The sequence below is a fragment of the Elephantulus edwardii genome, unplaced genomic scaffold (genome assembly GCF_000299155.1).
Source record: "Elephantulus edwardii isolate Elephantulus edwardi_28Jun2011 unplaced genomic scaffold, EleEdw1.0 scaffold00005, whole genome shotgun sequence".
Taxonomy (NCBI): Eukaryota; Metazoa; Chordata; class Mammalia; order Macroscelidea; family Macroscelididae; genus Elephantulus; species Elephantulus edwardii.
The window spans coordinates 6,054,631-6,070,343 of NW_006399755.1; the positions used below are offsets into that span (position 1 = coordinate 6,054,631).

The window sequence follows — 15,713 nt, forward strand, 5'->3', positions numbered from 1 at the left end:
ATAACAGATGTTGCCCTGGATGTGCTCACCAAGTTGTGCCAAGAAATCTGGAGAACAACCACTTGGCCAACTGACTGGAAGAGATCTATATTTGTTCCTGTTCCAAAGAAAGATGACCCAACTGAGTGTGGAAACTACAGAACAGTGTCATTGATTTCACATGCAAGCAAGATTCTGCTGAAGATCATCCAAAACTTTCTGATATATAGAGATAATAAATATGTATATATTTCTTCTGAGAATAAGTATTTCTCTTAGTGCTCTTGTTATGAGAAAGAAGATGTATGCAAAAGATAATGAAAAAATGGCATAAAAGAAACTGAAAATTTGTCAGATATGTCTAAGGAAAAAGATTTAGACATTTGAGTTATCCAGACTATGTTATAAATTCAAAGTTTTTTTTATCAATTTTAATGAAAGTTTACAGAGACTTAAGATCTCTGTAACCTCCCCCCACACTCTTTTCCTTACAAAGTAACACTCTTCCATCGTTATGCAATCCTTCCCAAGTCCACTCCACTGAGCAGCCTTCATTCTGAACTCCTGTATTGACAATAATACCCTGTCATATATCCCTCCCTCATCTGTTTCAATGCAGTATACATCATTCCTCCCCTCCTTCTCTGTCTTCCCTCAACCCCAATATCAGTCCCATTTTATAACAGTGGCCCTATGCAATATTTGTCCTTTTGTGACTGACATATTTCACTCAGCATAATGTCCTCCAGGGTCATGCATTTTGAACAATATGTCATGAGTTCCTTGTTTTTCAATGCAGCATAGTATTCCATTGTGTAAATATACCACAGCTTCTCTATCCATTTGTTGATGAGCACTTGGGTTGTTTCCAGCTCTTTGCTATTGCAAACAAAGCCACATGGTTTCTTTAGGGGAAATTCCCAGTAGTGGAATTCTTGGGTCATAGGATATTTCTATTTGCAACGTTTTGAGAAAGCACCATACAGCCTTCCATAGTGGTTGCACCATTTTACACTCCCACCAACAGCAAATAAGGGTTCCAGTTTCTCCACAACCTCACCAGCATTTGATGTTTTCTGTTCTGTTACATTTTGCTATATTCTGACTGGGGTGAGATGATATCTCATAGCTGTTTTGATTTTCATCTCTCTTAGAGCTAGGGATTTTGAATATTTCTTCATGTGTTTGTTTGCCATCTGAATGTCTTCTCTGGTGAAGTGTCTGTTCATATCCTGTGCTCATTTTTCAGTTGGATTATTTACCTTTATCTTGTTGTGGTGCTCAAGTATTTTATAAATTCTAGATACAAGCCCCTAGCCCCTTGTCTGACATGTCATTACCAGATATTTTTGCACAATCTGTGGCTTCCCTTTTTACCCTGTTGGAGAAGTTTTTGGATGTGCATAGGGATTTGATTCTTAGAAGGTCCCATTCATCTATTTTATCCCCTCCTGGTTGTAGATTCAACAAAGATGTTTTTTAAATTTACTATTAATGTCAATGAAAATGTACAGAGACTTTGGATTTCCATTCTTTCTTTGTTGCACTTTTCTCCCCTCCCCAACCCCCCTCCTTGTACACTACCCTCTTGGAAAAAGAAAAGAAAAATTCTTTCATTGTTTCACAATCCTTCCCCCCAGGTCCACTCCACTATGCAGCCTTCGTGCTCAACTCCTCTTATGACAAAAATACCTGATCACATATTCCTTTTAAACAGTTTTCTCCCTCATCTGTTTCAATGCAGTATACATTATTGAACCCATCTTTCTCAGTCTCCCCCCAACCCCAAGGTCAGTCCTGTTTTACAACAGTGGCACCATGCAGTATTTGTCCTTTTTTGACTGAGATATTTCACTCAGCATAATGTCCTCCAGGGTCACCCATTTTTGTTTTTCAATGCAGTGTAGTATTCCGTTGTGCAAATATACCACAGCTTATCTATCCATTTGTTTGTTGATGGGCACTTAGGTTGTTTGCAACTCCTTGCTATTGTGAGCAAAGCTGCGATAAACCTGGGTGTGCATTCAACAAAGATTTCTTAAATCCTTCATTATATTCCAGTTTATATGCTTTTCTACTGGGAATACTAAATATAGTTACTACCCTCCAGTACAACTCTCAAGGAGATAGATTGACACAGTGAATGTAACAATGTGCTGGAACGTGTTAGATATTGTTGAGGATAGAGCAGATATGACATGATTCCTGTTTCCTGTTCATGGGATCTTCTGTTGTTGTTGTTGTTGTTGTTGTTGTGTATCATAGAGTCAGAGCTGACCCATAGCTGATCCTCCAGTGGGTTTTCAGGGGCAGTAATTGCACAAGAGGAGATTGCCTCTCTTTCTCCCTCAGAGTATCTGGTGGCCTCGAAGCCTGTGTAATTTGAGTTTGCAGCACAGCTTCTTGCCACTAGGATGTTTTGGGACATATCTGGAGAAAAGAACAATATTTTTTAGTGATGTTATATCAGGTTTATCAACCTTGTAACAATAGATAAGCTAATAAGATGTCAGTGTCCCTACACATCTGAAGTATTAAATTCCATATCCATTCATTTGCTAAAAATCATACACTGAATGTCTCATGTATGGCAGTAGTCGATGGGATTCACTAATCAAAATGTAAGCCCAGTTCTGGATGATCCCAAAGTGTGTTATTATTAGGTGCCATCAAGTTGACAACACTATGAATAACAGACTTGACCCTTGTCCTGTCACACCATCCTCATAATCTCTGTCATGCTCAAGACCATAGTAGTAGTTACCACATCAATACATCTTTTTGAGGGTCTTACACTCTTTCACTGACCCTTGACCTTTCCCAGCATGATGTCCTTTTCAAGGATTGGTTCATTCTGAAAATTTGCCCAACGTAAGCAAGACAAAGTTTCACCATCCTTGCCTCTGAGGAGCAAATTCCTGTGGCTTCACTTCCTTCAAGATAGATTTGTTTGTTATTTTGGCAGTCCTTGGGATATTCATTAATCTTTGCCAACACCACAATTCAAAGGTATCAATTATTTTTCTGTGATCCTTATTAATTTTCCAACTTTCAGATGCGTAGGAAGCAACTGGAAAGAACGTGGCTTGAATCAGGAGCACCTTAGTCTTTAAACTGATATCCTTGCTCTTGAGCTTACTCTTGAGCACTTTAAAAAAGCCCTTGACAGCAGATTTTCCCAATGCATCATATCTCTTGAGTTCTTGATGGCAGCTAAAATAGGTGTTCTTTGTGGATTCAAGTAAAAGTATTAAATCATTGGCCACTTCTATCTTTTCTCCATCTGTCATCATGTTGCCTACTAGTTCAGTGGTAAGGAATTTTGTTTTCTTAATGTTGAAATGTAATTTATATTGAAGACTGTATAGTCTTTGACTTTCTGCAGCAGGTACATCAGGTCGTCTTCATCTTCTGCAAGCAGTCTGCATTACAGAAGTTGTTTATGAATCGTCCTCCAATCTGATGTGATACTCTTATTAATATAGTTCAGCTTCTCAAATTATTTGCTTAGCATACAGCAATAGGGGTGGAGAAAGGATACAACCCTGATGTAGATTTTTCCGGATTTTAAACCCTGCACCATCCCCTTGTTCTGTTTGCACAACTGCTTCCTGGTCTATGTATAGGTTTCGCATGAGCACAAAACTATCTAATCTCTTGAGTCGCTATTGTCAATTTGATTCTGTGTCGTTTTTGTTAGGTGCCATTGAGTCTAGTAAAATCCATAGTGACCCTATGATCAACAGATCTGAACCCTTTCCTTTCCTGTGCCATCCTCACACTTCCCGACAAGCGAGAGTTCATTACTGAAGTCACTGTGTCCGTCTACATGGTTGAAGGTCCTCCCCTGCTTCGCTGACCCTCCTCCCTTCCGAGCATTGTGTCACTCTCCAAGGAATAGCCCCTCCTAGTAACATGGCCAAAGTATGTGAGGTGAAGCTTTATCATCTTTGCCTCCAAAGAGCACTCTGGCCACACTTTCTGCAAGACATATTTGTTCTTTTGGAAGTACATAGGATGATCAGTACTCTTGTCCAACACCACAGCTCAAAGGCATCAATTCTTCTATCATCCTTATTTATTGTCCAGCTCTCAGATATATAGCAAATGATCAGAAAGACTGTGGCCTGAATCTGACGCACAGTGTTGATAGATTTTAAAAGAGTATAGTGTTCAAGCAAAATATTTTTTACAAGTAATGCTAAACTATTGCTTGATATTAAGAATGCTTCAGAGGTTATCTTTAGTTCAAAGTTAAAGATTATCTAAGAATAATAGTCTCTGCAGTTTATCCAACCTTCATGGCTCCAAGCTGTCCAGAGTCTATTAGAATTTTCAAACTTTTCTGCATTTCCCTCCATTTAATAAGCATTACTCTGCAGAATCTTTGATCAAAATATTCAATAATGGTAACCAGGCAAACAGGGTATTATGAAGTTCTTTTGGTTTCATGGCAAAAGAGTCAATTATTCATGGAAGCAGCTAGTCATGTATTCTATATTCTCCTCTTATTCCTGAGTGGTGGTCTTCCTCTATTGTTATAGACTGTTGGTCTCTTTCTTGAGTTCTATATTTTATTTATTTATTTTTCTTAAGCAACTCTATTGTTTTGATTCCTGTAACTTTGTAGTAAATCATAAATATTTTAAGTTTTTAATTTTATTCTCTATGTTGTTGTTGTTGATTGTCATCAAGTCAAGCATGACTCATAGCGATCCTATGAACAAAAGGCCTGTAGCCTTTCAATAACTATTATAATTTATCAAAGTTCAAAGAGTTTCCAGAAGCACATTGTTTAGGAAGTGGATGCCACTCCTGCTTCCAATAATTCTTTAAAAATGCTTGCTTGGGTGAGCTCTAATGGCCTAGTGGCAAGGAGCTGCGCTGCAATCCCAGAGGTGCACAGTTCAAATCCACCAGATGCTCTGCTGAAGAAGGAGGAACAATCGCCTCCTGTACCAGTCAAATCCGATTTAATGGTACACACATAAAAAAATAAATAAATAAATAAAATGCTTGCTTGACTTTTATTGGAATGTAATTGAATCTCTAAATCAATGTAAGGAGAATAAGTGTTTAAACATTGATTCTTCCAATTTATGAACCTAGTTTACTTTGTTATTAATAATATATTCTTTCATTTTATTTTGTAGTTTTCCATTTAGAGCTCTTTCATATTATTTATCATCTGTATCTGTAAGTGGTTTTGGTGCCCTTGTAATTGAATATATTTATAAATTTTATACTCAAATTTTTGTTGTAAATATAATTTACTTGTTTTGAATTTATATTCTTAAAAGACTGTGGAGCCAAGAACTTGTAAATGATAGATTTGTACCTATTGCACTACTTCTCCTAATGCAATATCGTACAGAAGTAAACTGTCAAAAGCAGGAAATTGACAGGGCCAAAGTGAAATTAACTAAAGATGTAACTCAGATTTTACTTGAGTTTTACATAAACTCATTTTTGTCACCTGCGTCTATAATTCTGTAACATTTAATGATATGCCATCAATCAGGTGAAGGCCTCAACAGCAAAGAAAACTATTTCCTAGCGTTTTGTTCTGCCTCTAGACGAAAAATAGACATTTTTAAAAGAACTTACTCTACTCTTTCCATTTCCTGATGCAAAGTTTTTAGAACATAAGCATTTAGGTGTCTTGAACCTGTCACCTGACCTTTAATCTCCAACATTTATCTTATATCTTTCATGATAGTAACATTTTTGTGCTTCATTTTGGCTAATCCTCATGATAGATTTAGGTTATTACATGTGAATTCACTCATTGTATTCAGATGGAACCGACTCAAAACTGACCCTCTAGAGGGTTTTCAGAACTGTAAATCACATGGGAGGAATAGCCCATCTTTCTTCTGTGGAGCCGCTGGTAGATTTGAATCACCGTTTGCGGCACCACTTCTGGGTTAACAACGCGTTTCCCTACAGACCATTACCTGCATTTGGATTAGCAATGAAACTCCTTACCCACTGGTCCACCAGAATTTACAAGGGATTTTACCATATTCATCTGGACAGGGAAGGGTTCAGAGTTGCTGTACAGAGGGTCGCTTATAGGTAGCAGGTGACACAATGACACATAACAACAACACATTATATTGGTTGTTTTTTTATTTAAGCATCTTGTTTAGAATCAACAAGACCTAGGGAGGGCCTTTGCATTTAAAAGTCAATTGTTATTATATTTTGGAGGAACATTCCTCAAAGTGGTACAGCACTCTTCTGTCAATATGCTGTACTGAGGTAATCTGGGTTTGTTGGGATGCTGAAACTTGTGTCATTTGGTTGTCAAATGATATGACAATGGTGGACTGTGTTTAGTGAAGCTCCCAGTTTATGACAGGTTTGTAAGCAGGAGTGGCATCCATTTCCTAAACCACATGTGTATGGAAATTCTATGAACTTTGAGAAATGACTGTAGTTATAGAAAGGCTTCAGGTCTTTTGTTCATAGGGTCACTATGAGTTGTGCTAAACTCGAAGGCAAGCAACAACAAACAATCTTTCTATTGGGCTAGAGTGAAAGGGGGTTCGGGTGGCATAGTCCATGGTGAGTAGAGCTGCTAATATGAAGGCTGTATGTCCCTGGTGGTTCAAATGCACCAGTGGCTTCTTGGGAGAAAGATAGGCAGGCTCATCCTGTGCGATGTACATCATTGGCAGCCTGATAGATGGTTACTGAGTCTGAACCAAAACTGTTAAAGTATAAAAAGAAAAAACCTCATTGCTTTTGAATTGAAATAGATTTAAACCCTCCAATGAGTTTTGGAGACATCATACACAGTAGGACGTTACATGTTTCTCTTCCATGAAGTGGCTGATGGATTCAAACCACTGAAGAGGACTGAACTAGTCTAGTCCTAAAACCAGACAAGATAAATCTGGGAAGCTCATAGGGAGCTCTGGTGGCCTAGAGGTAACGAGTTATACTGCCAACCCGCAGGCAGGCAGTTTGAATCCATCAGCTTATTTGTGGGAGATAGATAGACAATCTTCTGTGTGATTTACTACCTCTGAAAACCTGCTAGAGGGTCAGCTATGGGTTGGCTCTGACTCATTGGTATATAATAATAATGAATAAAAATGAGTTTTTAGAAAAGTCCTTGTCAAAATGCTTATATGTATGTGTCTAAAGCAAATTTTAAGGAGTTGGGGGAAAGGTGATGTGTAGATCAGCAAAAAGTATTAACAGTTTCCCCTCAGAACACAAGCTGAAGGGAGTTCCAGTAGTATGGTGGCAAGAAACTGTGCTGCAGTTCTGAAGGTGTGTGGTTCAAATCTACCAGATGCTCCACTGGAGAAGGATGGGCAGTCGCCTCCTGTGCCATTTGGATCCAACTGGATGGCACACAACAAGAAAACTAACAAACAAACACCCCACAAGCTGACAATCTACTGATCACAGTAGAAAGTCATGGACAGAGGAGAAGAAAAGGGTGACAAAAAATTAAAAAATATAAAAATGGCCAAGTTTTCTAACAGAGGCTGTTGAAACTGTTGAGAATATGACCCCTAGTCACCTGTCAGATGTGGGACAAAACTCATTTGTCTGGCTGAGTTTACAGTCAATATAAGGTAGACCTATAAAGTAAACCATAACAGTAATTAGGAACTCATCCTACAGAACAATCAACCCTACAAGATAAAAGGGCAAGGTCAAAAAAGCAGGAAAAGTAGGATAGATGGATTAATAGCAACAAGAATCATAAGGAAGTGAGACTACAGTTACATGGTGGGTATCATAACCAATGCTATAAAACAAAATGTGTTAAAAAATAAAAAATGTGTTATGAATGGTTGAAAGGAAAGCCAATTTTACTCTGTATTATTTCACTCAAATCACAAAAATTATTGGGTGGGGGGAACACCAAAGACACACTAGCTAACACTATTTTTCAGCCTTATCGTCACTCTAAATTTCAATCACCCAAAACATTAGGCAGTTTTATTCTTTAATTGTGTAAGAGACGAACGTTTGTTTCAGAACCACTTGCAAAGTGTGTGTTACAAATGCAGATTGCTAAACCCCACTCTCAGAGAGTCATTTGAGTCTGGGATTGTGTCCATGAACCAGCATTTTAACAAGCTTGCCAGGTGATTCTGAGGCCCTAAAGTATGAGAACCACTGCACCACTACCCTTCCCAGAACACATCTGGAATGTATTGTTTAAACAAATGTGTTATTTCCTTTAAGAGAGTACTCCCATTTTTATAAAGGTCTTCAGCTATAATTCATTTTTTTTAAATCAGTGGTTATATATTGACATGAAAGTACTAAGTCTAGGAATTATTATTATTATTATTTTGATGTCAAACAAATTGACCTGATGATACTTAACAGTAACTAATAACAATTCTGACCAAGTGATTACAAACTAATGAAGATAGAAAGGATCCCGTTTGAACTCTTCTTCACCTTTTCATCCCCTGTGCTGGAAACTGCCTTCCTGAACCAATTCAAGTTCTTTTTTGGATGACACCTCGATTTTTCTTTTTCTGTTAATATCTTTTGGTGAAAGATATCTCTTATTTATTATGTTTTTAGAATACATTATTGTGGTGGTGGTATATGTAGAATTGGAGCTGACTCATATCTGACCCTCCAGTGGGTTTTCAGATGCAGTAAATCACATGGGAGGAGATAGCCTATCCTCCTGTGGAACAGATGGTGGATTTGAACCCTCTGCCTTTGGCATTGTAGTGCAGCTTCTTATCAGCTTCAGACCACCAGAGTGCCCTTGTAGAAATTTTTACATCAAATAACTTTAAAAAATGATGTATTTTTAAAATTATTTTCCATTTTTAAAATATAAATAACTTTTTTTTTTTTAGGAGAAGAACGGAAAAAAGAAAGCCGCGTGTATAAAAGGTACTTTTTCTTAATACTTTAAAAGAAGAATTCTTATTTAATTTATAGCAGTTCTTATCTTAAGGAATCAAGAAACTTACATAACTTCAGATTCTTATTGGAAAACCAGACTTCTGGACACATTGAGACTGAAGGAACCCCCAGATCTATTCTTTAGAAATAATGTTTGGTTTAAGAATTTGCTGAAACAACTCACAAAACTCATGGAGAGTGCTGTACTTTTAATTTACAGTTTTATTAAAAAGAGACAAATTAGGATCATTATAAAGAGAAGACTCCCGCAAGGTCTTCATGGATTCCCAACATGGAACTTCTGTGTTCCAGAGAGTCTGTATCACTCCACAAGAGCAAATGGGGTTTTTTGTTTTTGTTTTTAAGAACAGATGTTTTTGCAAACCAGGAAGCTAATGGAGATTTGGCGTCAAGGGTTTTCAGTGGGAGAGGGGAGTTGTAATATATAATGCAAATCTGCAGTCCTTGTCCCCTAAAGCCAGTCAATATCACAGAATGATCCCATAGCAGAGCTCCCTGACCAGCCCACCATGATGTGATGATCACAAGATACCCTTGAGGTCAGCTAATTACAACAAGATGTTCTTGAGGCACTTTAAGGTGGGTTCTTTGACCTAATCACCATGAGGTAATCATCCTTCAGGCTGGGCCAACCCTTTCCTGGGTTGCTTCTCTGGACATACGCATTAGGTTTGGAATTCTTATCAGAATTCCAAGGTTCACTCTCAGGAACCAAAGATAGAGGTCAGATAACCTTAGATAAAGATTTTTTTTTCTTTTACAGGTAACAAAGTTGTAAAATTTTGTTTATTAATATATACTAAGGGAGTTCTGGTGGCCTAGTGGCAAGAAACTGTGTTGCAATCCCTAAGGCATGGGGTTCAAGATCACCAGCTGCGCCATGAGAGAATGAGCACTCTCCTCCCGTGTGATCTTAGCCTCTGAAAACCCACTGGAGGGTCAGCTATGAGTCACTTCTGACTCGATGGTACATAGCAACAACAATATACACTAAAGTCTCATAGCTGATGCCATAGTAATGCCTGCAGGTCAAAAGACATACTTTTTTCCATATATTCCATATCATATGTGAGGATCTGAAAACCTGAGAAGGAAAAGTATGGAGGGTCATATCCTTTATCCATACTTACTCAATAGGTATTGGATGCTTTTTTTAAAATGTGCTGAGTAAATCATTTGAGCAGCTGGACCATGAAGAAAAATATAGCATCATGACCCAGCTAGTCCACTAATAGGAATATACCCCGCGAAGTTAGAACTGAGACACAAACAGAGATTTGTATACCAGTGTTCATAGCAGCATTATTCACCATTGCAAGAACATGGAAATAGCCCAAATGTCCAACCACAACGGAATGGATTGAGAAATTGTGGTACATCCATACAGTGGAATACTATACAGCATACAGGAGCAACAATTTTGAAAAATACTACGTAACTTTTGAGAGGCTGGAGAGCATTATTCAGAGTGAACTAACACAGTCTCATAAGGACAAATAATGCATAAGGCCATTTTATATATATGTATATATATGGCATAGATGGACAACTGGTACAGGAGCTCAAGGAGGGGAGTGGAGGGTGAGGAAACCACAGGGCTTCACAGTTTGGTTGGAGGGGGCAAACAAATGGGAAGGATCTGGGTGAAAAGACAGGGTAATGATGGGCAAGGTCCAATGGTGATTACTTTTTAAAAATAATGCATGAGAATGAATACATGAAACACAATGTGAATGAAAAATAGTGTGAAAACACAATGTATATAAACTTTGTAAGCAAACTAATTTAAAAAATAGGCGAGCTCTGGTGGCCTAGTGGCACGAAGCTACAACTGCAAGCTCAGAGGTGCACAGTTCAAATCCACCAGATCCTCTGCTGGAGAAGGAGGAACAATCTCCTCCCGTACCAGTCATATCTGATTTGATGGTTGTTGTTGTTGTTGTTGTTTAATGCCGTCGAGTCATAGACAACTCATAGCGACCCTATGAACGAACAGCCTGAGCTGTTTTTGACGGTACACACAAAAAATAATGAAATTTAAGAAAATAATGTAAAATAGAATATATATGAACAAAACAATGTAAATGAGTTATTATGAAAACCAATAATTTTTTTTAAAAAACAGAATATAGCAATATAGCATAAGGATCAGAGGAGAACTCATCAAAACCTGTATTATACTGATGACACAACCTTGCTTGCTGACAGTGAGGGAGACTGGAAGTGCTTGCTGAAAAAAATAAAAGACTACAGACTTCAATACGGATTTCATCTCAACATCAAGAAGAAAAATGTCCTCATCACTGCACCAATAGGCAACATCATGATAGATGGAGAAAAGATTGAAGTTGTCAACAATTTCCTCTTACTTGGATCCACAGTCAACACCATTGTTATTAGTAGTCAGGAGATCAGGAGACATACTGCCTTAGGCAAGTCTGCTGTCAGAGACCTCTCCAAATTACAGAGGAGCATTCATTGGTTATGAAAAGGCATTTGACTATGTGGATCATAGCGAACTGTGGCTGACTCTGAGAAGGAGAATCCCAGAACATTGATTGTGCTAATGTGAAACCGATATTTGGACCAAGAGGCAGTCGTCACAACAGAGCAAGGAAACACTGCATGGTTCAAAATTGGGAAGGGTGTACGCCAGGGATGTGTTCTATCTCCATACCCTCTGAACCTGTATGCAGAACAGATTATCTGGAAGGCTGGGCTCCATGAGGAGAAGTGTGGCTTCAGGATTGGTGGAAGATCTATCAACAATCTGCATTATGCAGATGACACAACCCTGCTTGCTGAAACTGAGGAGGACCTGAAGCTCTTGCTGCAGAGGGTCAAGGACTACAGTCTTTAATATGGATTGAGGCTCAATATCAAGAAGACAAAGATTCTCACCACTGGACCAATTGGCAGCATCCAGATGGATGGTGAAGAGATTGAGATTGCTCACAGCTTTAGTTTACTTGGCTCCACAGTCAACACTCTTGGCACCAGCAGCCAGGAAATTAAAAGACGTATTGTGATGGGAAAGTCTGCTGTTAGGGACCGCTCCGAAGTACTGAAGAGCAGTGGTGTCACTCTGGAGACTAATGTGTATCTGATATAGGCCATGGTCTTTGCAATCACTTGTTATGCATCAGAGAGTTGGATAATTACTAGGAAGGCTAGAAGGAGAATTGATGCCTTTGAGCTGTGGAGCTGGAGAAGAGTATTGAGGGTACCATGGACTGCTAAGAAAATAGATTCATCCTGGAGAGGGTTAAACCAGGCTGCTCCTTGGAGGCAAAGATTCTGAGGCTTTGTCTGACATACTTTGGACATGTTGTGAGGAGGGACCAGTCCTTGGAGAGGGACATCATGCTTGGGAGGGTGGAAGGACAGCACAGAAGGGGAAAACCCTCTATGAGGTGGATTGATTCAGTGACTTGGGTAATTGGGACGGGTGTATCGGAGACAGTACAATTGATACAGGACAGAGTCGCGTTTAGGGCTGTTGTATATAGCATCACTATGAGTCTCAAGTGACTCGATGGCACATAATAACACCAACATTACTGATGTCTTTTAGAAGACTAAAGAGTGCTTGATTCAGTCATTTTCTATACATCTGAAAACTGCACAATAAATAAGAATAGCAGAAGAATAAGTTATGCTTTTCTTTTTCTTTGTCTAGTTTCCTTTTGTGGGGAGGTACCCAGAAGAGGCCAATCATTCCTAAATCTAAGGCCAAAAATTGTTGGTGCAGTCTCTTCCAGTTTAGTCCTTGTGTCATTGAGTGTGGGCAGCTCCTCTGCCCTGCATTCTCAGGCCATGTCAGGGAAATGTTACTAGGAAATGTAATCCTTGGAGAGGGACATCATGCTTGGAAAGGTAGAGGATCAATGAAAGAGAAGATACCTCAAGGAGATGAATTGACACAGTGACTGCCACAATGGGCTCAGCTGCATCAGAGATGATGAGGCTAGCACAGGACAGGGCAGGATTTAAGTCTATGAATCATAGGGTCGCAATGAGTCATACTCAACTTGATAGAACCCTTCAGTGGAAGAAGCAGTGAGGGCAGCAAGGATGAGCTCCTATGTCCCCCTCAGTTGCTGCCAGTGCTCACAGAGGTGTCACTGACTTACCAGAGGTGGACACATTTCCCTGACATGTTGCTAGGAGGAGCTGTTCCTTGGAGAAGGACATGTGGCTGGAAAGGGTGGGGATTTGGCGAAGGAGAGGAAGATCCTCAACCAGGTGGATTGACACGGTGACTTGTACAATGGGCTCTAGGGTGTTAGGAAGTATGAAGATGGCACAGGATGGAACAGGGTTCATATCTTTTGTTATAGGGTCGCTATGAGTTGTACTCAACCCAATGGCACCTAACAACAACAACAAAATAGAAATACTATTACAGGAAGGTTGATAGTTTAGTGATGGGCTGCTAATCAAAAAGTTGGTAGTAAAGCAGTGTTCTCCAGTATAGATTTTAGCTCAAGTCAACTCATTGCCATCAGTCAGAACTCATGACTGATTCTCCATTCAGTTTCTGAGTTTTTTAGTCCCCTGAGAGGAGATAGCCCATCTTTTCCCACAGACTAGCTGGTGAAGTCCAACTCCTAGAGCACAACTCCCTCTAAACTAGTATGTCACCAGAACTTCCTAAAAAATATTTAGAGCCTCCAAAACTTAATGGAAGGTTGTCATGAATCTGAATCAATTCTATAGTCAGTGAGTTTAATTTTCTATTATATACAAATGTTAGTTTTTACTTTTATTAGCCTAGAACCATCCTATGAGTCCTTGCCATTATGGATCAAATTATGGTAATTGGTCCACCGCGGAAAACATATTACTAGGGATGATAGAAAGAGAATTGATGTCTTTGAGCTGTGGTGCTGGAGAAGAGTGTTGAATATACCATGGACTGCTAGGAAAACAAATTAGTTTGTCCTGGAGAGGGTGAAGCCGGACTGCTCCTTGGAGTCAAGGATTCTGAAGCTTCATCTGACATACTTTGGGTGTATTGCAAGGAGGGACTGGGCCTTGGAGAGGGACATCATGTTTGGGAGAGTGGACGGATGGCACAGGAAGGGAAGACCCTCAATGAGATGGATTAATTCTGTGATTGGGGTGGTGGGAATGAGTGTGTTGGAGACAGCGAGGCTGTCACAGGATAGGGCAGCATTTGGGGCTCTTGTACATAGGGTTGCTATGAATCACAAGCAACTCTATGGCACATAACAACTACTACATTTTCAAGTAACATAATATTTAACTAGAAATACTTAAGAAAGTCTCTCCCTTTTTAGATTCTGAGGAACATTCTGGAAGTAAGATTTCTAACCCATTAGAATCTCTTTCTGCTAAAACAGCATTGTATAGTATATGTCCTTTCTTAAATTTTATTTACCATTTTCTTTTCTACTATTGACCACTCACACTATTGTGAAATATTGCTAGTTTCCCAAATATTTAATATCTTACAGTAATGCCAACAACTCAGATTTTTCTCAAAAACTTTATCTTGTTCATGATAGCCCTGAAAGAATCTGAATTTTAAAATTTTAAATTGTCTTCATAATTAAGATTTGGTTTATAAATATTATATTCATATAAATCTAATTTCATTTATAGAACTTAAAGATCACTCTGAAGATGAATTCTGTCCTGCAACAGATAATGCCATTTGTGACCCATCACAGACTAGCTCAACAACAAATTGTAGCAGCGTTACTGCAAACTTATCGACACTACCATCTGAGTCATGTTACAGTCAAAATATAGAAGCAGCTGAAGATTGGTTTTCTGATGATTGTCTAGAGAAAAAGAACTCTCAAATGCCTTTTCTCGAAGAACCACGAAAGCAAGAAGTATTTATGTACTTGTCAACCATTCCATTAGAAGAATGTACTGAATATGTACAGAATAGGACATATGTTGATGAACAAAATGATGACAACATTAAGGAAATAGTTTCACGAAGAAATACAGATGTTGAAATACAAAACCTTCAATATGACGTTGAATGACTATTCTTTTGAAACCTTGTATATGTTGCAATCATCAGGTAAAGTTAAAACTGAATCACCAGCTTCTGAGTCTCTTAACGTGTCCACACCAGTATCACTTTTTTTTTGTTCTTTACTGAAGAATGATCATGCTTTCCTTGCTGGTTCTTATTTTCTAGAAACAAAATTATAGGAAGAACTGGAGTAAAATCAGTGATATCAATCTTAACTTACTGTATTTTATCAAAGAAAATAATAAGTAATAAGAATATATTCCAACATTCCAATTCAAAATATTTTAAGAAATCATCAGCAAAATATATTTTAATAAGAGTCACAGCCTCTCTCTCTCTCTCCCCCCCCCTTTCTCTCCCCCTCTCTTCCTCCTTCCCTCCCTCCCTCCCTATCTATCGCTGTTAACCATCAAGTCTGAACCGATCTATAGCTGAGCCTCCAGAAGGTTTGCAGAGGCAGTTAATCACTCGGGAGATTGCCCATCCTACTCCCACATCTATCTTTTACGTAGGAACTATCTGGTGGCCTAATGGAAAGGAATTGTGCTGCCAACCTAAAGGAATATTGTTTGAATCTACCAGCTGTTCCACAGAAGAAAAATGGGCCAGTCTCTTCTGAGATTTACTAGCTCTGAAAACCCATTGGATGGTCAACTATGAGTCAATTATGACTTGATGGTATACAACAATAATTATATTTTAGTGTGAATGGTGCTGGGAGAACATCATCTTTTCTCTTTTTTTATTAATTTTAATGGAAGTCTACAGAGATTTTGGATTTCCATTCATTCATTGT

At 38.7% G+C, this 15,713-nt stretch overlaps 1 protein-coding gene across 1 annotated transcript in view; it reads left to right on the top strand.

Annotated features, from left to right (window-relative positions):
- LOC102862324 (chromosome unknown open reading frame, human C1orf185) overlaps positions 1-14,924 on the top strand; it is a 36,004-nt gene extending 21,080 nt beyond the window's left edge. Inside the window, exons 4-5 of the mRNA XM_006879804.1 lie at positions 8,832-8,868; positions 14,530-14,924. Coding sequence (XP_006879866.1) covers positions 8,832-8,868; positions 14,530-14,924 — 432 coding nt within the window. The remainder of the gene's footprint in view (positions 1-8,831; positions 8,869-14,529) is intronic.
- Positions 14,925-15,713: the final 789 nt, after the last annotated feature.